At 40.5% G+C, this 24,935-nt stretch overlaps 1 protein-coding gene across 1 annotated transcript in view; it reads left to right on the top strand.

The window, feature by feature from the left end:
• Positions 1–24,935, top strand: part of LOC139690438 (uncharacterized) — a 105,423-nt gene that overhangs the window by 56,510 nt on the left and 23,978 nt on the right. The window contains exons 3-6 of the mRNA XM_071587890.1: positions 21,528–21,689; positions 23,000–23,296; positions 23,765–23,933; positions 24,710–24,823. Of these exons, the coding sequence (XP_071443991.1) occupies positions 21,528–21,689; positions 23,000–23,296; positions 23,765–23,933; positions 24,710–24,823 (742 nt within the window). The remainder of the gene's footprint in view (positions 1–21,527; positions 21,690–22,999; positions 23,297–23,764; positions 23,934–24,709; positions 24,824–24,935) is intronic.

Raw genomic sequence — 24,935 nt, 5'->3', positions numbered from 1 at the left:
ATTTACTATTATTAATCTTGTAATAATACATTATATTTTATAACTGCTGGTCTTGTATCTGACTACAAATTATGTACCGAATACGTACTATGTAAAAAGTAAGGCAAATTTTAAGGTCATATAAATGGTTGATTTTTCCTCTCTTACTCGTCACATTTATGTAGTAGCGAAGCATGATAAACATTCCAACAAGTATTTTCGATCAATTGACGTTTACTTCATTGATGGTGCACATTCCATGAAATTTCAACTGTCAGTAGTTACAAATCAAGGTTTCTTTCTTATTAGACACATTCGTATTGCGTTATTAGATAATTATTTCCTATGAATATGCATTATATTTTAGAACTCTAGTGTCTAAAATATTTCCTTCGCATTGAGATGCCAGTACCCTTGTCCATTAGTACATGATACCGCACTGATGAAATTTTCCTCCGGCTTTAAGAAAGAGTACTTTGTCTTTTCCGTGTGTGTGTGGGTGTATGCATGTAAATATTTATTTATTTATGTATGTAACATAAACTTAAAAATATACAGGCACCGAAAAGGAACTTTTAAATAAACGATCCCCTAAAAGGTATTTCCGTGGTCCCTGCCGCATTCATCAGTATGAGAGGATTTACTGTTGGGGGCATCTAATCTAATACCCTCAGAGTAACTCCTCTTACTCACTAACAGATGGAGGTGGCTGGGACCACCAAAATATCTCAAAGTCGCTTTTTCTTCGGCTACGAAACCTATTTTCATCCTAAATACTGGCCAAATACAATCACTATAGCAATATAAAAAGTGTCGTATTAAAAAAGAAAACTTTCCCTGTAAAAGGTTTCCTCTCTCTAATAATTAGCGATGGTTTTGAGTAAATAACCACTTTTAATGATCTTTTTTTTCATGTTTCCATTATTGCGAGGTAGCGAAAAACATTTCTCATATTCGTCTTCCTTGAGCTCACAAATTTTCTGCGCATTGAGAAAAGTGGGGTAAAATTATTAGGGAAAAGATTTATTTTCACCCTTGATATTCCGTAATAAAGTTCAGATTCTTGTTTCTGTTTTTTTTTAATTCAAAGCACAAATAAGCAGCGGTGGACAAAGAGGCGGCTTCGTCGTTTCGTGGGCGCTCACTATGTACTTATGGCCACACATACATGTCCTTTAGAGAATAATTCATGCCCTACTTGACATCACAACCTCTCGAAAACATACTATAATGCGGGGTAGTGAGTGCACTTGCAAATTTAGAAAAATGGAATTTTTTTCCGTATCGATTCATCTCCGCTTCCGTAAAAGAAAGAAAGGAAAAAAAATTGTAATCCCCTCATTACTCCTGCGTATTTTTCGTCAACTCAAGCTATTGTTGTTAATGTAGGTCAGTGGTTCCTAATCTTCTTCATGAGCTTGCGTTTTGAAGCATCATCAGCGAATCCGCAGGCATGTATAGCACGCGAACCGTACGTTTCTGGAGCTTTGCACGGGCACTGCATCCGGACTTATTCCACTCCATTCTCGGATCTCTCGGCAATTCTTGTCATTGGGACCGGGCGTTTGTTCCCGCCGCTCCGGAAACCTCTCGTAAGCCGTCGGTCAGGTGCAGCTCCGATCACATTAAGAGTACCCATCTCGCTTTTGGGTGTCACTCGATGGAAATTCAACTCGGCACGATCGCGTCGCGGTGACGTGCTCTCGAACGCCCGTCCTCCTCACCCACCGTTATATTTTTTAATCGAACAATGAACGTATGCCCCCGTCAATGGTGCTTTCACGCAGACCGATCTGTATCTTTCGGATCAATTTCGAATTTATATTACTGGCGTATTTTGTCTCTTCTTTTCCGTCGCATGTGCCCGTCGACGAGCTTCCAGCCGGATGACGGCTTTACGGAAGAGAGTTTATTTTATCGCGGCGTGCGCAAGTATTTAAATGTGGGTCGGCCGAGCGGAGCGAATAGAAAAACTAAACGCTTCCTCAAATGCCCCCAAGCAATTCATTATTTCAACCGCGTCATCCACCCAATGTCAGTTTTTTTTTAATATCGAAGAGAAATTTTCGTTTGGGAGTCCACCACCGCACTATTCCGATTTTGTTTTTAATATTGAAAAATGTCTAAGTCGTCCGAGAAAGACCGCATTATTTTCGGGAAAGATGAGGGAATCCAAGGCTGTTTTGTCTGTCCTATTTAGGAAAAAAGGGAGTGATTGCGGAGACGTGGAAATCGGTGAAAGATGGAGGGCACCGGTGCTCTTGTCTGAAAGAAAGGCATCTCGAGGTACTAAATGTTTAATATTTCATGCCACGAATGTCGCACTGCATTATACTTTTTCGCCAATAAGCACTTGCTCTCCTCACACAATGTTGAGAGTGGTGTAATTGAAAATACCTCGCCTCCGTCGACATTCGACCTCTCTAGACGGTTCCAAACGATCCCTTAAAGCCCGGCCTTTCTTTCGTGAGAATTGTCGGGCTATTGAAATTCCGGTGGAATGTACGATTAGTGTTCCGGCTGATAAATTTCCTCTTGTTGGGACGCGCCACTATTTACACGATTGTCCCGGAAAAGCTCGGATATCACACATTCTTCGCAAGGTAGGTACCGAAAATGCTTACCAGCGCACAGAGCATGTTGGGTGGACGAGCGTTTTTGGACCGCTATCAACAAGACGGAGATGACTTGACCTCCCGCCTAGCGACTATTCCCTCCCCTTGCACTTGAAACAGTGGACTTCGTGGACAACGGTTTGGAGACGACGAGGAATTCAAAGCCGTCATTGTCAAATGGTTCGGTGCCCAGTTCGATATGAGCGTAGGTCACTTATCTAAGAATGTGTAAGACATATTACAGGCCGCGGCTTACTTTGATGGATCAGATATCACGTACCTAAAATCAGGGAGATTGTAGAACGGACATATTTAAAATGTTGTTTTTTTACTCTTCTACATCTACATAATACCCCGCAAGCCGGCGCAAGGGCGTGTGGCGGGGGGTGTTGAGTCACCAATCGTAAAAAGGAAAAACCTCTTACCCTTCAAGATCCAAATAAATACGATGTCAGGGGGAAAAGGGGGTAATTAGTATCGGTAGTGTACAAACATATTTTGTCGATATCCTGCATGAATTTTACATACACCCATATTTGTAACATTGTCCACACATGATTTGTATGTATCCTTTAAATGAACATTCTTGCATCTATGTAATATCTTTCGTGTGATTGACTTTGTTAGTGCATGATCGAGCGCACGATCGAACTGATATTTGCGTAGAGTTGTAATGATTGTGTTTGTGCGTGCATGGCTGGTGACCTGACAGCTCTCGCCAAACGCCCTTACGGCGGCTTGCGGGCCATTATGAACTAGATGTACGTAGGCATACCAAGGCAGGTCATGCAGAACTGAAACTGTGAAAGTACGCATCAACCAGCCAGGTACCCAGCGTAGGGAACACCGTCAGACTTTGTTATCTTTAATAAAGATCGTTAATGACGTGAATGAAGGAAAACTCACGAAATCCGCTCGATTTTTGAGCGAAGTGAGTGCGATGATTGGTCTGGTACGCTACTTAATGCCCGTAAGTGTAACTAATCACACCCCCCATATCAGTGTGTTCCCTCCCTAATGACGTCACTTGGGACGAATTCGACGCCCGATCGAAAAAAAATGATTGATACCGATCGGCCTCGGAAATCAAAATCTCGTTCTCCACCCTGGGGAGCGAACCGCCGCTAGAGAGAGATTAAGGGGGGGGGAGAGCCCCAGGCGGCGCGGGGGACCACAGGAAATGTAAAAAAGGGGTGAATTGGAAATCTCCGAATCGTCCGGAAGGTTGTCGGAACGGAAGGCGAAGGAAATGGCGAAGAGCGAGACGTTGATTTGGTTCGGTCTGGTGCACGGGGACTCGCGCAAGGGGGGGGGCCCTTTAGGCATTTCCATTTCCTCTTCCTTCCGCTTCTCCCACCTCCCTCCCCCACCTCTCCCACGCCCATCTACCACTTTTGACCGATCCTGCGGGGCCAGGCCTTCGGGAGGGGGGCCGCACCCCTATGCTCCGCTCACTCTGGAGAGAGGATGTAAGGGAAATGGGAATTAGGAAATTTTCGTGCAGGCCTGTGCTCGTCTTTGTCTCTCTCACTGTGCTGCTAGCGGTTGCTGTCGAGGTTGACGAGAGCCATTCCACGACGCGGGGATGTAGTCACCGTGGGGAAGGGGGGGAGAGAGAGAGAAGGGTATGGGTGGTGGTGCCAACGGCATACCAAGTCGGAGCTCCCAGGTCCCCCTCTCGCCTATCCACTTCCTCTCGCCCTCTTCCCCCGACCTCCCTCCGACTTCACCCACCCTCAGCACTCTCCCTCCGACACGCCTCACCCGCATTTTCCAAGAAGACGCCCCCTTTAATGCAGGTGTATTCTTTTATCTCAACCTTCATTGCTCCCTATCTTTTAGTCCCCCTCCCGGAGAGATTCTCAGTACACCACGGCCTCGTAATTTAGGTCTGAGCGACTTCAAGTGACAATGAAAGATCCCATCGAGGTAGTATTTTGGCTGCCCGAGTGACAGCAAAACATTGGTTATTATGATTTCTTTCTCATGCATAATAGGCGGGAAGGACAAAAAATTGGGAGGAGAAAAATCGAAAGGAAATGTCGAAAGGCCGCGATAGAAGGGAAAATGTTTTTAAATTATGAGCAATAGAGAGAAAGGAAGAGAGACAGCATTTTTAGACATCATTAAAGGCAGACAACAGTTAGCGAAGGAATGAAGAAGGAAATAATATGGGGCAATCAAGAAGAAGCTCTCGCGATATGGGGAAGAAAATGGTCTTTAGAGACCGACCAGATACGTACATCATTAGTAGTTAATAATAGTACCTTGAATGAATACAAACGGCCGCGGGGTAGTGAGTCTTCGCTGTTCCTCACTACCTGCTAGTCCGAAATTTCGACTCTCCTCTAATTATTGTTTTCAGTTCTGTATATTCAGATCACTCCAATTGTAAATTGCTGTAAATTTCAACTCAAGCTGCTGTAAATTTCAATTGAAAATACTGTAAAATTCATTGACACCGGTCCATGTTTCTACATCTACATAAATACCTCGCGATCCACCAGAAAGGTGTTTAGCAGGGAGTGCATGCGCCAGGTGGGATGGGTAAGGTAGAAGGGAGGATAAGGAGGATGAAGGTAAAAGAGAAAAAAAACATTCACTGAAAACACTCGAAAAAATGTGTAAATTTACATAAATGCTGGCGGCAAACTTAGTTCAAAACAAGTGTTAATGTCACCCACTATAATATTTCTCTGGTATACTAAAATAATTAGAACCTGGACAAATAATAACCACCACCACTTATACGATTGACCTCCACAATACCAAGACAGGTCATGCAGAACTGGAAAGTAAGAAGGGGAAGTGCTGTTGATTCATGGCCATGCAACTCATCGTCCAAACTATCCCTGAAGTCACGGGCAGGAAACGTGACACCCCGCTGTTGGCAGCGGGCAACATCTTGGATGATGCCTTTGAACTAATACATCTGAAATTTAAGCGGTGTGATTTCGTTAGAAATTTTGTTTGATACCGTTTGGTGGCGCAGGGAAAGTAACTGACCTCCCTTGCCCCGTGTGAATTTCACACACGTTAGGTCTTAGTTACGAGTGAGCTCTCGCCCATCCCAAAACCAACCTTCAGGTTGATTACTTGGTGCTGGATGTTCTTAACTGATCCATTGTGTTTCAAGGTGTTTGCTCAATTCCGTGATGATGATGATGATGCTTCTAATTAAACCGTGAAATGGGCTTGACCTTTATCCTAAAAAGTCATGAAGCATAAAAGTTTGTACTTTTTAATGTCTCAATCCAGGAAAGTTAAAAAGTACCAAGCCTTCGCGATTAAAGCGCGTCTATTTGCACGAAACATTGGAATATTGTCTAAATTTATAGTGTAAGACGATTTGAATGCTCCTTAATAGTAGGCGTCAAAATGTTCGTATTCTTTGATTCATCCCTGGATACGCGTGGAGTTTCATTCACTCTTAGTAATTTGATTAAGGCTTATCTACAGTATTGATTGACAATTATTGAAACATTTACCATCTTTTTGTCGCCTAATATTGAGTCTATTGGCATAAAACTGGTAAACGCGTAAGGGTAGCAATTTTCGACATCACATCGATGGTGATAAGTCACTGATTATTTCTTTCTGTCGCGCAGTTTGTGACCGCAACATCCCATGCAAATATTCTACTACCCGATAGTAAAATAATATGGAATGTTAATAATCAGCAATTGCCCTACTGACTTGTTACATGGCAGACCCTCCCCACATCCTTGCGGAGTAAAATGTGGATACAGGTGAATGCATGAAACTCATATTAAAGCTTTCATATGTACGAGTATGTCATGTCAGTGTGTAATAGTTAGGATGCAAGCCACTACTTGACCTTAAATACAGGTTAATTTTATTGCACACATTTGAGGCAGGTTACTTATCTGAGGATGTTAAGGGCATATTACTAGCCCCCACTTACGATGGTAGATCAGATAACCATCGTAAAATCAGGGAGATTTATTGTGGAACGGATAGATTTAAAATGTCGTTTTTTCTTCGAATCATTAGAGATCATAAAATATATGACAGCAATCGCGCAGGAGATAGTTAGAATTGGTAGATTATACATTTGTCGATATCTTACATGTTTCTTCCTGCATGTCATTCATTTTATTTAATAGACTCATCTTTTTAACAGTTGTACAACATGATTTGAAAGTACGTATCATGTTATCAAATATTTTGCATGTAATTACTTTATTTCGTGTGATTAAGCTTTATCGAGTGCGTGAACAAACTAATATTTTTGTAGAGGTAACATGATTTGGTTTTGCATGTAGTTTTATTCTAGTTTATCGGTGGTGGCCTAACACCCCCGCCATACGCCCTGGTGACGGACGGATTCATCGGTTTTGTTACCAGAAATACATATTTTTGACTGAGTTTAGCTAAGGTGTAAAATGGCATCGTTAATCAAGTTGTTCTGGTACTAGAGGTAGGGTACTTGATACAAAAACATTCTTGTACTTTTACTACTAATGATTTTTTATAACATTTTATCGCCGATCTAAGATAGCAAAATTGAAAATATCTTCTCATTTTAAGTCTTATAGTTCACTAAATTAATACCTTAGTACATTGAGATAAAATAAATGGAGTTTCTGTTGGAGGAAAGGAACAATTGTTCTCTGAGGGAAGAGAAGTGTTCAGCATGGCAAACGGACCAAAACCCGAAGCACAAGACCGTTAAACGCGTTTCGAAGAAAGTGATTTTTGCTTTCCCCTTTTCACAGATAGTATAAGCGCTGTTTGACTGCGTAGCCGTCGACTCTGCAATTTCATAAAAGATACCCACTTTCTGAAGGAAAAAACGAGAGCAAATCGTGCAGTTTCTTTCCCACCTTTTTTATTTTATTATGCTTCAGCTAATTAAGCATTTCGCTCAACAGCTTTGTATGTGTTTTCGTGGTTTTGGTTAAGCATCTGTTAATGTGTGATGTAACGTTGACGTGTCATAACGGGATCCCCTCCGAATGCTACGTATGAATGTTCACTCGGGTTGGCAATAAATCTTCCACTTCGAGAGTTGAAATAATAAAATCGCTCAATGGAAGGCATAAATATTGATGCAATATAAGTTACTCTCAGATAAATATCTTTAGAATAGGTACAGAATATTTTATAATGTATCTTGTATGGAATAATTGTTTGAATCGGAGTTAACATTCTTTTTAAATTGTCTTCTAGTGATGTTTGCCTTTGACCCATGAAATAACTATTTTGTCGCGATTATTTTTTGTAAATATAATCATGAATTTATTAGTATAAACTGCTGTGGTATCTTAATAGAAGCACGCTAGCTTTACTGATCCGAATTATCATGTGATGTGTACTATAGACTGTCCATCCGTAGATTTTTCGTCGCGGCAAAAATGGCAGCCAATATTACCGCCTGTCATACAAAGTATACAAATTTTCCCCCTTGCCTGCATTAATTCATAATTTCAATCGTCCCCAGGTTCGATTCCCGGGGACGCCTCTGGGCATCCTCAGTTCACCCCAGCTGTGCGATTTTTTATGATACCAGATCTTTCTGGGAAACCATAGGCGGTACAGGGAATAAGGAACATGGATTAATAGAATTTCCCTCCTTTTGCTTAACAGTTCTGCATGACCTGTCTTTTAATGGTGGTGGTCTATCGTATAAGTACATAGTTTTTGTTCATTTTTATCTCCCCCATTTTAGTATACCCGAGAACTGCGACAGTGAGTTAAATTAACCGTTGTTTGTAAATCCGTTTTCCGCTAGTATGTCTCGTAGGATTCATCTTTTCGGGGATTTTCAGTGAATGTTCTTTTCCCCTTTTCCCAACCCTTTAAACAACACCCTTCCACTCCCTTATCCCTAACCCATCCCACCTGGTGCATGCACCCCCTGCCACGCACCTGTTTGGTGGATCGTGGCGTGCTTCGTATGTAGATTTAAGAGCCCAGAAGTATTCCCTTATCGCCGCCTTCATGTGTGAATTTTACGCATTAGGACGATACAACGCATTGATAACTGTGATGGATAAAGTCAAGTTAGTACTTAGTAATTCCACATTGAAATTACATTCTATTTGGAATTACACAAAGTTCAACTTTGACGTCGGTCATCATGAAACGATTCCATTAAGTCACACCAGAAACGATTAATTTGATATCTGTGGATATACTATATTCAAATGCATGAATGAACTAATCGTAGTTATGCATGCATAGCTTTGTCCTATCATTCTCCGCCACACACCCTTGCGGCGGATATCGGGGCATTGCCTAGATGTCGATTTAGAAAACTGCAGGGACACTTTTGCTTTAAGGTCACCCATTTTTTTTTAGCCATCGCCGACGCTTTCCGCAAAGATTCGATGGCAATTTGGAAAATTCTCGACCGCCAATTGGAGAACGTTGCAGTCATTCTTCGCTTAGTTCAGTCGATCGAAAAACCGCCGACAGGTTTTCAAAACACCGCGGCCCGTAGGTCTCCGATGCGATGATACGCAATGGGCGTGGGCAGTGCCATTCACAGGCTCCCTCGATCCCTCCTACTCCTAGCCACTCCGCCCCGCCCCCCTTCCCGGTCTCTCATTTCCTCCGAATTGCCTGCTTGGGAGAAGAAGCGGGCTTGTGGGGGAAGGGGGAGGCTTTCACTCCGTCCCTCCGGGTAATCCCATTCTGCCCGAATGAACCTCGTCTACCTCAACCTAATCGACCATATCCTCCAACCTCCGCCTCACTCTCCTACGGATGAGACGAAGCGGCCGAGGGAGGTAGGGGGGGGGGGAAGCTTTCTCTTTCCCTTCTTTTTAACCTCGGTTGGTCAGAAGGCCTGTGAGGGACGGAGAATTGGAGAGGAGTGGGATTGGGGGATGGGGGCAGTGTTGTGGTGGGGCGGGCGGACAGAAGACTAATCCCACACATCCCCCACTCCCGGTAACTTTCTTTTTTTTTACCTCATCTTCCCTCCAGGAGAGAGGAAGGCGACGGCGATCTCGTTCCTGTGGGAAGAATTCGTCTGCCACATTCCGTTGCGTCTTCACTCTTGTTAAACCTTTTGTCTCGTTCCGCCGTGTGTGCCCTACCCTCGACTCATCTCTCATCCTCCCACTCTCCATTTCTCTATCTCTCTCTCAGCCGCTGTTACGCACGCTTTACAAGTTCTCACAGTCCCAAATAACTCAGCGCTTCTTGTTTCAAAATTACGTCGGATGATGTCGACGGTGTCCGCGGTAACTCGTCCTTGGGCGTGCGAGTCGGACATTCCTTCCGTGCTTTCTTTCGGAAGGTAGAAGGGTGTCCCGCTTCTTGTGTGTACAGTCTCGCATTTCAACTCTTTGACGGACGACTCCGTAATGCCTTCGGGGACCGCTCCAGTAATCTATCGTCTTCTATTGGTTTCGGAATTGTTTCGATCCTTGAGAAAAGACCGAAAATAATAGTTTTTTTAATTTGGTCGGGAATAAATGGAGAAAAGGGATGGGCTTTTTGAAAAAGTAGATAATATGATGCGTGGATCGGGAGTCCCCAAGGAGGTCGAAGTAACTTTCAATTGTGAGATCAGTTCGTGCTAGGCGTAGGCCATCGAGCGTGCAGTCCATGACAAAAATTACACATACAACTACTCAAATCCCACTCGATCCACCATAAAGGTGCGTGGCAGGGGGGGCAAGTACCAGGTGGGACGAGGGGAAAGGGAGAGGGAGGATTTTTTAAAGGCCAAGGATACGATAAGTATGTTGATAGACATGTATATATATGTACGAGTGTTTTTGTATATGAGCTAATATGTATTCTAAGTATGGGTCGCGGTAGTCCAGTGGGTAGAGCGTTGGACTGCTGACCGGAGGGTCCCGGGTTCGATTCCCGGGCAAGGCACTCTGGGCACCTGCAGCTCCACCCAAGCTAAAGTGATTTTCGGGTACCAGGTTTTCCTGGGAAACCATAACCGGCACAGGGAAAGGAACTGGCCCCCTTACCCTGATGTGCGAATTTTCACACGCCGTATAGGGCTTAGTACTGGGTGATCTCTACCATCACCTACTAATCGGAGGACTCAACCCCTTCGGGTTGATTACTGTGTTTATGGTTTATGGTATTCTAAGTGAGGGCGTGATAGTTCAGTAGGTAGAACGTTTGACTACTGACCGGAGGGCCTGAGTTCGATTCTAGGCTCATCTTCACCTGAGCTGTGTGATTTTTTCTGGTACCAGATCCTTTTGAGGAAACCACAGGCAACACAGCGAAAGGAACTGAAAGGCCCCCTACCCTGATGTGTGAATTTCACGCGCCATGCAAGGCTCAGTACTAGGTGACCTCTAACCTACCTATTTAACCGACCTTTTGGTTGATAACTGTGGTTAATAGTACAACTATAGTAGCTCCGACTTCGGTGATATTAGTGTCACGCTAAGCGATGAGAGATGTTCCACCAAAAAAACTGCATTACCAAATTCCAAAAACTCCCAGGTAAAATCGGGACTAAGGTAAAGTGTACTTCGGGAGAAATAGGGAATAGTCGGGAATCTGGAAAATGGGTGCTCACAATGATTACAGGGGCTCTGATGCCATGACTTCAAATTAAGATTGCGGCGTCTAATCGGCAGTGCACGGAATTAAGAGTGGGGAGGTGTCGACGTCTGATTGTCTGTCCTGGAACAGGTCTTTGGAAATACAATTGTTTTCTTTCATGACCTTTCGTGTTTCTTTTGTGTAATGCCTTTATTAAATTTAATTGCGTTTTAAAAATTAAGTGATTCACTCATTTAAAAAAAATGCTCAAGTCCAGAGGCGAACGAAGCGTGAAGCTTGCGAAATGAAGATGAGAGAGATAGTCTTTTATCATTTTCATTTCGCTCAAGCCGTTAAACATGCGCGTGAAAGCATGAAGAGGTAAACATTTTAAGCCATAGATCAATTAATCGTTTTTTCCTTCACGATAATATCTTATAATTTCATCATTAATAGTTTTTTAAGTGATTTAAACGTCGTTAAAAAAATTTCGGATACATAAACCGATGCAATCGTTTTTTTCTCAATCTGTTATTTCCCCTCTCTGTATCGTTTAGCTGTCTGTAATTTGTATTGTTATATATTGCTGTAACTTAGCAATATAGCTCAGCTAAATTTTTTTTTCTTATTTTATCATAACCTATCGTACTCCATACCAAGTCGTGAGCTGCCTAGAGAAGGAAAACCTTGACACCACATTCGATCAAATTCCGTAACTTTGGGTGGAAATTCCGGTGCTTGTGTTAGATTTATCTAATGATTGCTCATCGTTCGAGGGAAGAACAAGTACTTGAATGACTACTTAATTTCTCCAACGTACACTCCGCGCTTACTCACGTAGCGTAGCAATTTTTAACAAATCTGGCGGATTTTTCCGGAATGTTTTCCAATGCCGGAATTGACATTGTCTCTCGTGGATCCCAGATACATGGCACGCACTACAAATGTGGCCTAAGTCGAAGTAACACCTCTCATTAACCTTTTCGTTGCATTTTCCTGCCACCGATCTTATAAAATCTAGCTTCTTCAAGAATGACTCGGACATTTTTCTAATGTGTGTTACCCATGAAAGGTTTGATGTCAGTGTAACACCCGAGTATTTTACATGTTTTGACATTTTTACCCCAATCCCTTTTTTGAGAATTTTCATCATTTTTTTGTTTTCTTTTCAAGTCACTTGTGGATTTAGATGATTTTGATGACGCGAACAATGCGTTCCTCTCTACTGGTTTAGTATGTCGGTCCTCTTTTCTCTCATCCTCAACATCCTCTGCTAATAATTTCTACTTTTTCAAAGGATCGTTCCCCCCTTTCAATTATGACCCCTGTTAAAATAATCAAGTGCATGGAATCATTTCGGATATATTTTAGAAGTACAATTTTGGAAACCAAACACGTACAGTAAATGTGGAAAATCATGTCCTTAGGAAGGCACGAGCAGAAATTATAATCCCCTAGTCTCAGCCACCGAGGGAGTGTTCTCTTCCCCACTTCCCTATCCCTTGTCCCCCTGTTCCCTTTGAATGGGCTTTCACACTTTCACGCTTTCGCTTGCGAGCAGGCATGTTTGTAGCAGAGGAGAACCATACCAGTCGTGTCCTAGCCATCGAGACGGAATGTGATCAAGGGCGCGGAACTCAAAGCGTTTCTGAATTTTTTTTTTAATAATGTCCCTTTTGTCACATTTGATCGTTGAAGTGTATGTATTTTAAATTTAATTTTTAAAAGTTTGAAATTAAATTAAAAGGCAAACGTTGTGTAAAAAGTGAAATATCAAAAGTTTATCGACCTTCATTGTGTCTGTCGGTCGCGGGAAAACAATATCGGAGCATTTGCAAACTCTTTATTTAGTAGCAATTACAAGTTAGCTTGATAAAAATTATAATTTTTTTAAAGTAAGTTTTAAATTTTGGTATGAACACGGAATATCAATTGAGTTAAGAGAGGGGAAATCATTAATGCGAACGTATTCAAAGTTGTATGGTTTCCTTATCTTGTCGCGGAGATTAAAAAATTGGGCAAAGTTCAACGACTAGCCGCAAGATTTGTTACAGGGAATTTCATTAGAAAGGCTAGGCTTCGTGAAATTTTGAAAAATTGGGCAGGGAATCGTTTGACTCGAGGAGAAAGAAGGTACGTCTGAAGTGCATTCACCAATTACATTGGGGATACTGCCTGGAAAGATATTTCAGAAAGATTGAAAAAGGCCTATTATCTGGGGAGGAAAGACCATGGCATTTTTCTAATATAGGAAAACATTCCTTCCTAAGCTGCGGGATAGAGGATTGGAATGCTCTACCCAGAAGTATCCTGGAGCCCTTCCCAAGTAACGTTGAGACGTTTATGACTAGGCTGAGAAGAAATTGCTTCATTTTTTTGTGAGAATGTGTTGTGTATGTCTCGGTATATGCTTTTTATTCCCTAAACAAGTAATATATATGTATCGCTTATTTTCTGTCACGTCGTGCTAACCACCCAACCAAATGGTCGACTTGTATATACTGTATTAATGATAAATAATATAAAATCTAACTGTGCGCTTGTAATGTGAGCTGCAACTTTGATCACTTTTATCGAAACGAGCGCCATATTGCCTATGTTACGCGACCATTTCTGCGAACGTTTATTCATCACCCAAGGCGTAAATAATAGGGCAAATGTCAGTTCATCCATTAATTACGGTTCGCGGTTTTTTTTATCATTTCTGTCTCCTGCCATTCCAGAATTTTTCCAATATTTCCTACTAGGAAAACGCTACGCTAGGAGGACTATTTAAACTCCCCCCTCCCCACTTGCACATACCCTTTCCTTTTATCCACATGATATCCTGCTGACCATCGCCATGAAGGTGAATGGCAGGGGTTGATTCAACATCAGGCATGCAACAAGTGAGAATCCGTTAATTTTTAAATCTGTATAAAATTAATGCTTTTGACCACCCTTATTCACAGAGACCCTTGCCCCACGTAGGGCTATCGCCTAGATATGTTCTTTTATTAACGAGGTGCTCCATTTAATTTGCGGAAATATTGATCGTTCCGAGGCCCTTCTCATTTCTTGCCCTGTTGGAATTGATTGGTTAATGAAGCAGCGCTTATTTAAATCGAATAGATTTACTAGTCGGATAGATAGTTCACTGTGTTCATGTTTTCAACTCTTTTTTTGGTGCCCGTCATTAAACATGATTAGGATAGCGTTATGTAATGCTTTTCTTGACCTACAGGGTGAAGCAATTATTGCGAATTGTTAAAGCATTTTTTACGAGACTTTTTCGCTTCCCACCTTTCCTGAAAAGTGAAGACTTTTAGGACCTAATTGAGCATATTTCTGGTTAAGTATTCTTTGTTTAGTCATGAACCTCACACTTAGCGAATCAATTTCCGACGTTATTAAGGCTAATCCTCAAGTATGAAGCAACAAACCATATTTTCTAATGAGTCTAGACTCGCCACAAAAATTAATTTGGTTTATAGTGCTAAATTCAGCGAAAGGAAGCCTATTATGCACATTCAGAACCGCGTAGGCGTACTAGTCCTCTTTTTCAGCAGAAACATTTAAAGGCCCCGAGGGAGATCGAGGATTACGGGTGTAAATTGGAGACTTAATTGTACATACTAGCAGCCAGTTTTTCAAGCTGGGGAAAAGTAAAGTAATATGAAGTCTCACAGCGAGGAGATTTTGTTTATGAAATGGATTTTGAGACATTTATTTATAATGCGTTCAAGACGTAATTCGTGATTTCACCTAGTGCTACACCAAAATTACGATAATTATGTTTTACACATTATATATTAAATGAAAAATTGGGTGGTAGTACGCAATGAAATCCAAGCGCCTATCCAATATCCATCCGTAATCCTCGATCTCCCTCGGGACTTTTAGGTGTAAGTATTCATGTATGTGTTCGTGTGTATATGTATATTATATATATGTACGAATGTTTCATGTTCGCGGTTAAAATATACACACAATATATATAGTATATATTGTGTAGTATATATATATTTATTTATATAGTATATATATATTGTGTAGTATATTATATATAGTATATATATTGTGTGTATATTTTAACCGCGAACATGAAACATTCGTACATATATATAATATACATATACACACGAACACATACATGAATACTTACACCTAAAGGCCCCGAGGGAGATCGAGGATTACGGATGGATATTGGATAGGCGCTTTGATTTCATTATATATATATATATATATATATATATATATATATATATATATATATATATATATATATATATATCGATGATGCATAAGCACTCACGAGAGCAATATAACATTTCGACGGCACAATAGAACACAAAATAAAATAGATAACACTTAAAAGGACACTGACATTGAAGACGGAAAATGGAGAAATCATTACAGATAGCGTGAAAAAGGCAAATATTTTAAACCATTTTTTCCAGAGCGTATACAATAAAAACACAAACGCACCAAACGATCCTCCACACCCACCCGGGGAACACATGAGCGATCTTACACTGACCAAGCAGGGAATAGTACATCTGCTCCGTAGTATCAAAGCACACAAGGCACCTGGTCCGGAAGAAATACCTGCTAAAATATTAAAGGAATTAGCTGAAGACATTGCTCCATTTTTACATATTGTTTTTCTAAAATCAATAGAAGAAGGCTCAGTGCCTCGCGACTGGAAGCTAGCCCATATAACTCCCATCTATAAAGGCGGCGATAGGGATAAACCAACCAATTACCGACCCATTTCTTTAACATCGATCTCTTGTACAATATTGGAACACATTATTGTCACTAACATTATGAGATTTCTTGATAGTAGGAAAATACTAATCCACAACCAGCACGGATTTAGGAAAAGCAGATCTTGCGAAACACAACTTGGTCTCTTCATTCACGATATACTTAGATAGGGAGAAAACAACACACAAGTCGATGCAGTATTCCTAGATTTCAAAAAACCTTCGGCAAAGTCCTACACAATAAACTCTTACATAAACATAAATACTATGGAACCAATGAGAAAATAATGAATTGGATTAGAGGTTTCTTGTCAAATTGAAAACAAATAGTAGTCATAAATGGGTTGTACTCAACGGATAGAGATTTAACTTCGGGCGTCCCCCAGGGAAGTGTAATAGGGCCTCCTCTGTTCTTAATATACATTAACGACTTAAGCACACACGTTGGTAGCAATCTGAGGTTTTTTGCTGACGACACGGTGGTGTACAGGGAAATAAGGAGCCAACTAGATCGCGAGCTACTCTCTAGAGACTTCGACAATATCTCGGAATGGTGCAATAAATGGGGATTAACACTTAATATAGATAAAGGCGCAGTTATGAAATTTTGGAACAAAGGAAGCGAGGAACAGGATATAAACTACAAAATAGAGGGTTCAGTATTGACTACGGCAAATCAAGTTAAATATTTGGGGGTTGTTCTAACACCACACCTTTCATGGGGAGCACATATCAGGACAATATGCGGATCGGCTTTAAAGAAACTTTGCTTCATAAAACGGGTGGTGGGGAAATGTAATGAAAAAGTTAAAGACAGGTGTTATTTTGCTCTAGTTAGACCTCATTTGGAATATGCCGCAAGTATTTGGGACCTTGGGAGAAAATTTGGCAAAAAGAATTAGATAAAGTCCAGAGAAAATCCGCTAGATTCGTTAAAAATTGTTATGATAAGAACACAAGTGTGGCAGATCTCTTAGGGGATTTAGGCTGGGAACCACTTGAAGTGCGGAGAGAACAAGCGAGGCTTAGACTTTTAGAAAGGTTCAGAGCAAACGAGTTTAACTATGACACTGAAGGAATTATAATGGCCCCGCACTACTTAGGTAGATCAGACCACAAAGATAAACTAAGGGAGATAGATTCCAGGACAGATATATATATATACTACCTTGATCAAAAAGTTCCCGGAATAACCACCGTGTGGCGCTCCCATCGTTCCGATTTGAGTTCTGTTTTTTTTGTTAAATTGGTACATCTGTTGTTGATATTCCCTTTAAATCTTAGTGTCATAACTTGACATTTGCAAAAGTTACGTAGCCAAGAGTACATCTATCTCTGTGTGTGTTGGCGATTTTTTACAATTTCAGAAATGGATTTAAATTTGCAACAACGAACTTGTATTAAATTTTGCGTAAAAAACGGATTTAGTGGCGCACGGACGTTGGAAATGTTGGAAAAGTGTTTCGGCAACGATTCTCTAAAAAAAACGGTCGTTTACCAGTGGCACGAGCGGTTCAGAAGTGGTCGTGAGTCAATCGAAGATGATGAACGCAGTAGCAGACCATCGACATCGAAAGTCGGTGAAAAAATTGATAAAGTAAAAGAAATGTTGGTCAATAACCGCAAATTAACCATCAGAGAAATAGCGGAGGACTTGAACATTGCCTATGGATCCGCCCAAGACATTGTGGTTAATGATTTGGGTTTCCGTCGTGTAGCAGCAACGTTGGTGCCAAAAGACCTCAATTTCATGCAAAAAAGAGACCGTGTTGACGTCGCAAAAGACATGATTTGCGAGGCTGAATCCGATCCCACATTCATCAAAAGGATCATTACTGGAGACGAGACGTGGGTTTATGAGTACGACACGCAATCCAGACATCAGGCAAGTGAATGGCGTTCACCAAATGAGCCGAGACCAAAAAAACCACGTCGTTTTCAGTCAAAAAAGAAGGCAATGCTGACGGTTTTCATGGATTACAACGGTGTAGTGCATCATGAATTTTTGCCAGAAGGCCAGACAGTAAACAAAGAGTATTATTTGGGCGTTATGAGACGTTTGCGTGAAGCAATTCGCCGAAAGAGACCAGAAATGTGGGCAGAAAACTCGTGGATTTTGCACCATGATAACGCACCGTCGCACAGTGCTATCATTATTCGTAATTTTTTGACGAAAAATGCAACAAATACCATCCAACAGCCACCGAATTCACCTGATTTGGCTCCCTGTGACTTCTTTCTGTTCAATCGAGTTAAAAAACCATTACGGGGAACGCGTTTTAGCAGCCGAGAGGAAGTAATGGAAAAATCGCAGGAAGCACTGATGGACATACCGAAAACCGAATATAAAAAATGTTTCGAGGATTGGATCAAGCGCTGGCATAAGTGTGTTGCAGTCGATGGGGATTACTTTGAAGGGGACAATATAGATTTAGATGAATAAACTTGTATTTTTAATTTTCTGAATAAATTCCGGGAAATTTTTGATCAAGGTAGTATATATATATATATATATATATATATATATATATATATATATATATATATATATATATATATATATATATAAACCGCGAACATGAATCATGAAATTTCTTTGGAACACCAAGGAGTGTACCCTCAGTATTGTGACAATTACTCCACATAAGCCCATCATACTTCTTAGTAGTAGTAGTTTTTAGGGGAGGCGACCGACAGCTAAGGTCATTTGCGCCATAGGGGAAGGACAGGAAAGGATGAAGGGTGGAGAGAAACCCGGCGTCGGCATTAGCCTACTCTTTACGAAAGGCGCCAAGGGGTCCGCGGCTTAACGTCCCATCCGACGGACGGCGTACTCACTCAAAGTGCCCTCCACAAAGCACCTCAAGTAGGGATCGAGATACCTCTGAAAAATATTCAACACCGCCGGGATATGAACCCGGGCCCTCAGGGTGGGAACCCAGTACGTTAGCCACCGCACCATCTCAATCCCCATCATACTTATTTTCCTGTTGAAAATCTCGTAGTGCGTGATTCGCATTGAAGCCACTTCCCTCTCTTACTGGCGTTTACCTGGCTTTGATACTCTAAATATTACCCCAGTGCCCTCCACCCTGCCTTCTAGCTCCTCTCTTTTGCAAGAGTTTGAATCTCTCAGATTAGAATTTTTTAAATCGGTATATGTATACCATGCTTCAACGTTCAGAGTGAGTAACATTCTTATATCATTAAGAGTTGTGCGCGGAAAAAATAACACTATCCTCTCCACACCAGCGAGGTTGAAAAGTCCACATTCTAAAAATTCATTGGACGTCCTCGTGCGCAGAAATATCTGATACGATCGAGTGATCGGAAGGTCGCGTTCCTCCCTAATTAGCCCATTCCACCACGAAACTTTATATATTTTTTTAAAAGTTTTTATTTTAGAATTCTTTACAGTTTATCCGGCAGGCTTAGTGCCAGCCACGACTCATTGCCTCCAGCGGGTTTACACCTTTTGCGTTTTCATCCTTGGTCACAGTTCTTGCCCGCAACCCTCAAGAAACTTTAATATAATCCATATTTAATCACTCGTAAATAATGGTTTAAAATTATTAGTTGGTTTCAGAAGGGAAATTCTGTCATTTCGCTGACCTTATCTTCGCGTTTGGTTGGCGCCAGATGATTACCGGCAATGCGAAAGAAGGAAGTCGTACATTTGTTTCGCCTCGAAGTATGCGAAGTAACGGACGGTAACTGACCCGCATCGATAATGTGTATTTTTTATGTTTATCTGAAGACTGCTATATTTGGCCTTTGCATCAGAGTTTTAAACTTGCAAATAACAGCAAAGGCAATAATCGACATCCAAGCCCTAGGCGGAGAGAAACCCCCCTCCTAGGCGGCAAACGAATCCGCGACCTCTGGGTTGGCAGGCGGAGACGGTACTCCTCCGCCACCGGTGTCGGCTAAATTTTAAGGGAGTGACAGGCAGTTATGTCAAGGGCAGTCGCTCTTTTTTTTCAGATGACGAAATTCTGTTTAATTTTACAGCAGGCTTTTAATTTCCTTTCAATTACTAAACTTAAAACGATATCCCAACACCACAGGCAGCTTACGATCACGTGTGTATTTGAAGTGGAAGTCCCCACGATCCCCACAGCTGACAAATTCAAGCTAAGTAGATGTTGGGGTCGGTGCAAAATGCAAATTAACCAGGCCCGGCGGTGCGGATGGGTGAACCGGAACCATTCTGCGCACGTTTTCCTTTTCCTCGGTCGTATCATTAATTGTATGAGTTTTGGGCGGGTCGGCACTTTTACTTTTTGAAGATTGTATAATGAGCTTGACTACGCAAAAAATCCTTTTGATGTGAAATAGTTTTTTGAGGTGCCTGATGTAGATAGCTGAAAAAAATATACCATCTGGTTTGGCACTCGGCAAATTGGCGTTGGATCGTGCCAATATCTTTGGTTTTACTCTGCACAGATGCAAGAGGCGGTGATGATGTTGTTTCGATGAAGGGAGACTGAAATTAGTCCAGTCAAATATGATCAGCTGTCTGGTAATCTCCATGATTTTTAACTTTTCAATGGTACCACACAGTGTACGCTTTTCAGAATCTATTGAATATTGTAATTACATAATATTGTAATGCTCTATTTGATATTTAAATCAATTTTGGTTCATACTCGTATGTGAATACTGATGCATTATTTCATTATCTATTAATAAAATATCATTTGAAAAGGTTTGATTCATGCAATTTCTGTTGTAGATGAATGCAACGGTCTATTTAGCAATGAAGATGATGTGGGTAGATTAGCTGGGAAGATGATGTATTTGGTGTTCAACGTATATTACTGAAGTTGATGTAATATAAATTTTAAAGCTGTTGTTCTTCAAATTGCTCTTCGAATAAAAGTCAATCTTATCATTTTTTCTGTTGATATGAATAAAATTACCTCCAAAAAATAATGGGATGCTTGAGATTGCTATTTATAGAAATAAAATGTTTATTTTAAGTACAAAATGAAAATTTGGTATGTTTTGATCTGTTGACAGCTGTCATGCAAGCATCGTTGACCAAAATTATGTATTAAAATAACACTGCTTTCCATATTTTAATGTGAAATGATTACACAAAGTGACACCTGTCATCATTGATTTAATATCTTCTGTGTTAGGTAGAATTAAGGTTCATTAATAATTTATGGAAAGGAAATACCCATACAAAGGATATAATGGAACCATATCATAATTCGCCATCATTCCATTTGTCAAGTGAGTAGGTATCCGCCGTATGTAAGCGGATATAAATTAGTATTGAATGATACAGATAAAAATATTCAAGTGAATAACAATTTTAGGCAGCAAAGAATACTTCTTTTGTTTATTGTGCCACTTAAGCCTTTTTAGCTCTGATGTAACTGGCAGAGTGATCTGTAATAAAATAGTCAACAGGCATGCTAAATTTTTGGCAACCAATTACATTGGCTGTGAGAATAATAACATCACTTTGACCTTCTTCAATTTTGTTGAGGTTAAGAAGTAGCAATGCACTCTCTTCCAGGTTTTACATCAAGATCTTTGTGCTAGTACTCATAATTTGTGCCAGTAGTCTAGTGTTTTAATGGTTTGATTTATGTATGAGTGTGGGTTAATAGAATTAGTTTATTCATGCATAATCCAGCTGGTTCAACAATTTTGGAATAATTATATTTTTCTTCCACAGTCACATGACAAGAGTGACTTCATGGATCCCTCCAGTAGAGAATTGGCCATGGAAGAGAAGAGGTGGCAGTGGGGGGAATTGCAAGGGCTCAGGGCGACAAGCCCCTCTGCCATTTGGTTGGGAAGAAGCCATTGACCATCAAGGAAAATCTTATTTTATCAAGTACGTCATTGAGTGTGTTGTTCTTCATAATATCCATTTGTGTTTCACCGTGCCATTTTTGTGTCCAGTAATTATCACTTACTTATTGCCAACTAAATCCAGCTATTTTGGTAACCATCAATTAAGAAATATAATAAATGATGTCAGCATATACTATAAATAAATTGCAAAAATGCATTTACAACATGTAGGAGCATGGACGACATTAAAATTTGTATGTGAAAAATCCTTCTCATAGTCATAACAGTAGAATGGCAACTTAAATTGTGGCATGGGAAAATGTTTAGAATTTGAGTGAGTCAAGCACGATTGCATGAGCAGTTTAAATATGGCCAAACAATTTAGTATTGATCATGACATCTGTATATGTTTGTCTTGAATCTACGAGGGTCATCCGGAAAGTAGTACCCGTTCGTGCCGCATGAAGTGCTGACGACGCGAGTAGCCGCTGGACGAGGTCAGATAGCTTCAGTGGCTTGTCTGCCTTCTCTGAGCCAAGTTGCGTGACGCTAGCATTGCCTGTGTTGTTTCTGTGATTGTTTACAATGTTTAAAAAAATTGAGAACGCCGCCAGTTGTGAAGTGAGGGCAGTGATTAAATTCCTCAATGCAAGAAACGTTCGCCCATGTGATATTCATCGCCAATTAAAGGAGGTGTATGGAGACAATGTAATGGACGAGTCGTCTGTTCGGCGGTGGTGTCGCAACTTCAACATGGGGAGGGGGAACACACACGACGATGAGCGTTCGGGGAGACCGTCTGTCATTACAGACCAACTGGTGAGCTCAGTTGACGAATTCGTGAGGAACGATCGGCGCGTCACAATTGATGACATCTGTGAGCATTTTCCCAATGTTTCTCGAACAATTGTTCATGAAATTGTTAAACACCATCTGCATTATGCAAAAATTTGTGCAAGATGGGTCCCTCGCGTATCTCAATGAGCTGGCGGCGAAGGACTATGCAGCAGGAATACAGAAACTTGTCACACGTTATGACAAATGCCTTAATTTGCTTGGAGATTATGTTAAGAAGTAGTTTAAAGTATCCTCTTTCAAATAAAATTTTTTATGTTTGTTAATATTTACTTTTGTGTCTTTATTTCACGAACGGGTACTACTTTCCGGATGACCCTCGTAGTATAACTCCAATTAAAAAGATTCCTCCACATGTATGACAGTAGATGTTATACTAGCTCAATGAGAAGCTCTGATGTGCTGTGTTTTCATGTGTATGTTGGTAAATGAAATGAAATGATGTGATGATGATGGCAGCTAAATACGGCCTACCCTTTGACTTGACAATTGCAGCCATGTGAATAAAACAACAACATACGAGGATCCAAGGCGCTTAAGAGGGAGGGTTAAGAGGACCAAAGCAGGTGAAGGTGAGGGGCAGGCAAGTATCTTGGGGGAGGGGAAAGGGGGGAGGTTGAGGGGCGGTGGGGGTGAGGGCGAGAAGGATGGCGGGGAGGAGGATGTGGAGGAGGTGCTGGAGGATGATGAAGATGATGAGGCGGCTCCTTCGCCAAGAGTGGTGACACTCACAAGGCACCCGGAGCTTGGATTCGGTTTTGTGGCTGGCAGTGAAAAACCGGTGATAGTGAGGTGAGAATAGACAGCTTTTATACCATTAATCTTGGAAATTGGGGAATAATTTGCTGAATTTTCTGGGGAAAATATTTGCAAATTGGTGGTGAATTTTGAATTGATTTGATGTGTCAGGATCACCTTTGCAAAATCTAACACTCATGTGAAATGAAAACGTTATTTATTTGATTGATTTTATTATAAAGTTTAAAATTACTGTTTTTATTGAACAGTTGGCCTCATTAAGTGATTCACTCCCCCCCGCCCCTCATTTTTATGGCTGTGTGTGTGTGTGTGTGTGTGTGTGTGTATATATATATATATATATATATATATATATATATATATATATATATATATATATAGTATATAATAAAATTTGTGAAATCTAAAATTTTTTTATTTCATTAATTTGAAATTGAATAAATTCATTATATCAATACTACTCATTTGTTAATGCATAATGATTTTCTTTTCATCTTTAAGGTTTGTCACGGAAGGTGGACCTAGTGATGGGAAACTCCAGCCTGGGGACCAAATCCTCAGTATTGGGGGCCAGGAGGTGAGGGAGGCCCCAAGGGAGTATGTTATTCAGTTGGTCCGCTCCAGCCGACACACAGTGACCCTGTGTGTGTGTCAGCCTCCTCTTGACAATGTAAGGAACATTTGAATACTCAAAAATATCCAATAAATAAGATAAGCATAAGTTTTGCTATGTTCATCACACTATCACATGGACTAAATTTTAGTTTGTAATTAAACTCCTCACCAATGAAGTCATTACATACATGTATGCTTGTAATCTACTGTGTATTTAATTTAACCAGAGTCTCATATGATAGGTACTTAGGTTGTTGCAGATGTACACTTTATTAAATTTAATTTCAAATTTAATTCATTTGTCTGTATTCATGTTATGGCCTTGTTGTAGATTTGCTTGATGAATCTTTTTTCATTGAAATCTTGAGATTCTAATTACCAACTGAAATTTTTTTCTATTTATTGTTTATTGCCAAATTTGATATTATTACATTTCATAATTTGCATGTTACAATTAATGGAAACTATTTTCTCATGTTAAGTATCAGTATCAAGAAAGTGTTTGAAATGTGTAGTCAGCAGCCTTTTGATGTAATAAGTTAGGCAACTGACTTTTTGTCGTGGTTTTTCGACATTTACCCAAGTCATTTTTAGTTGATTGATCTTTTGAGTCATTTTTCAATCTCATGCCATTACATAACAGTGCCACAAAATAGAAGTTTTTATGGATGGCATAATACATATATGATTAAATATATGCAAATCAGTGATATAATGTTCAACATTCATATATTGTGAGGATTATGCATTTGAGTGAGGATTGGCATTTTAGTTGTAGGTCCCTGTGGAAATTCAATACAGTAATATGTTAACTTTTCTATAATTTTTCAGTCCACAAGAAAATCTGCTTTACTTAGTGCAGCTAAGAAAGCACGACTTCGCTCACATCCCCCAAGAGTCAGGTTTGCAGAAGGTGTTGTGGTTAATGGAGCTCCCCTGTTTCCGGTACGTTAACATATTGAAGATAGTCAGGTGTAGATTTAGTGGATGTGTTTTTTGTTGTACGTATTAATGAGTTTAAAATGTAATCTGCAACATTTGAGATAAAATGTTGGAA

Source organism: Hetaerina americana, unplaced genomic scaffold (assembly GCF_022747635.1).
Source record: "Hetaerina americana unplaced genomic scaffold, ioHetAmer1.1.p SCAF_3, whole genome shotgun sequence".
In the NCBI taxonomy this organism is placed as follows: Eukaryota; Metazoa; Arthropoda; class Insecta; order Odonata; family Calopterygidae; genus Hetaerina; species Hetaerina americana.
This window is presented reverse-complemented; position numbering and strand designations above follow the sequence as displayed.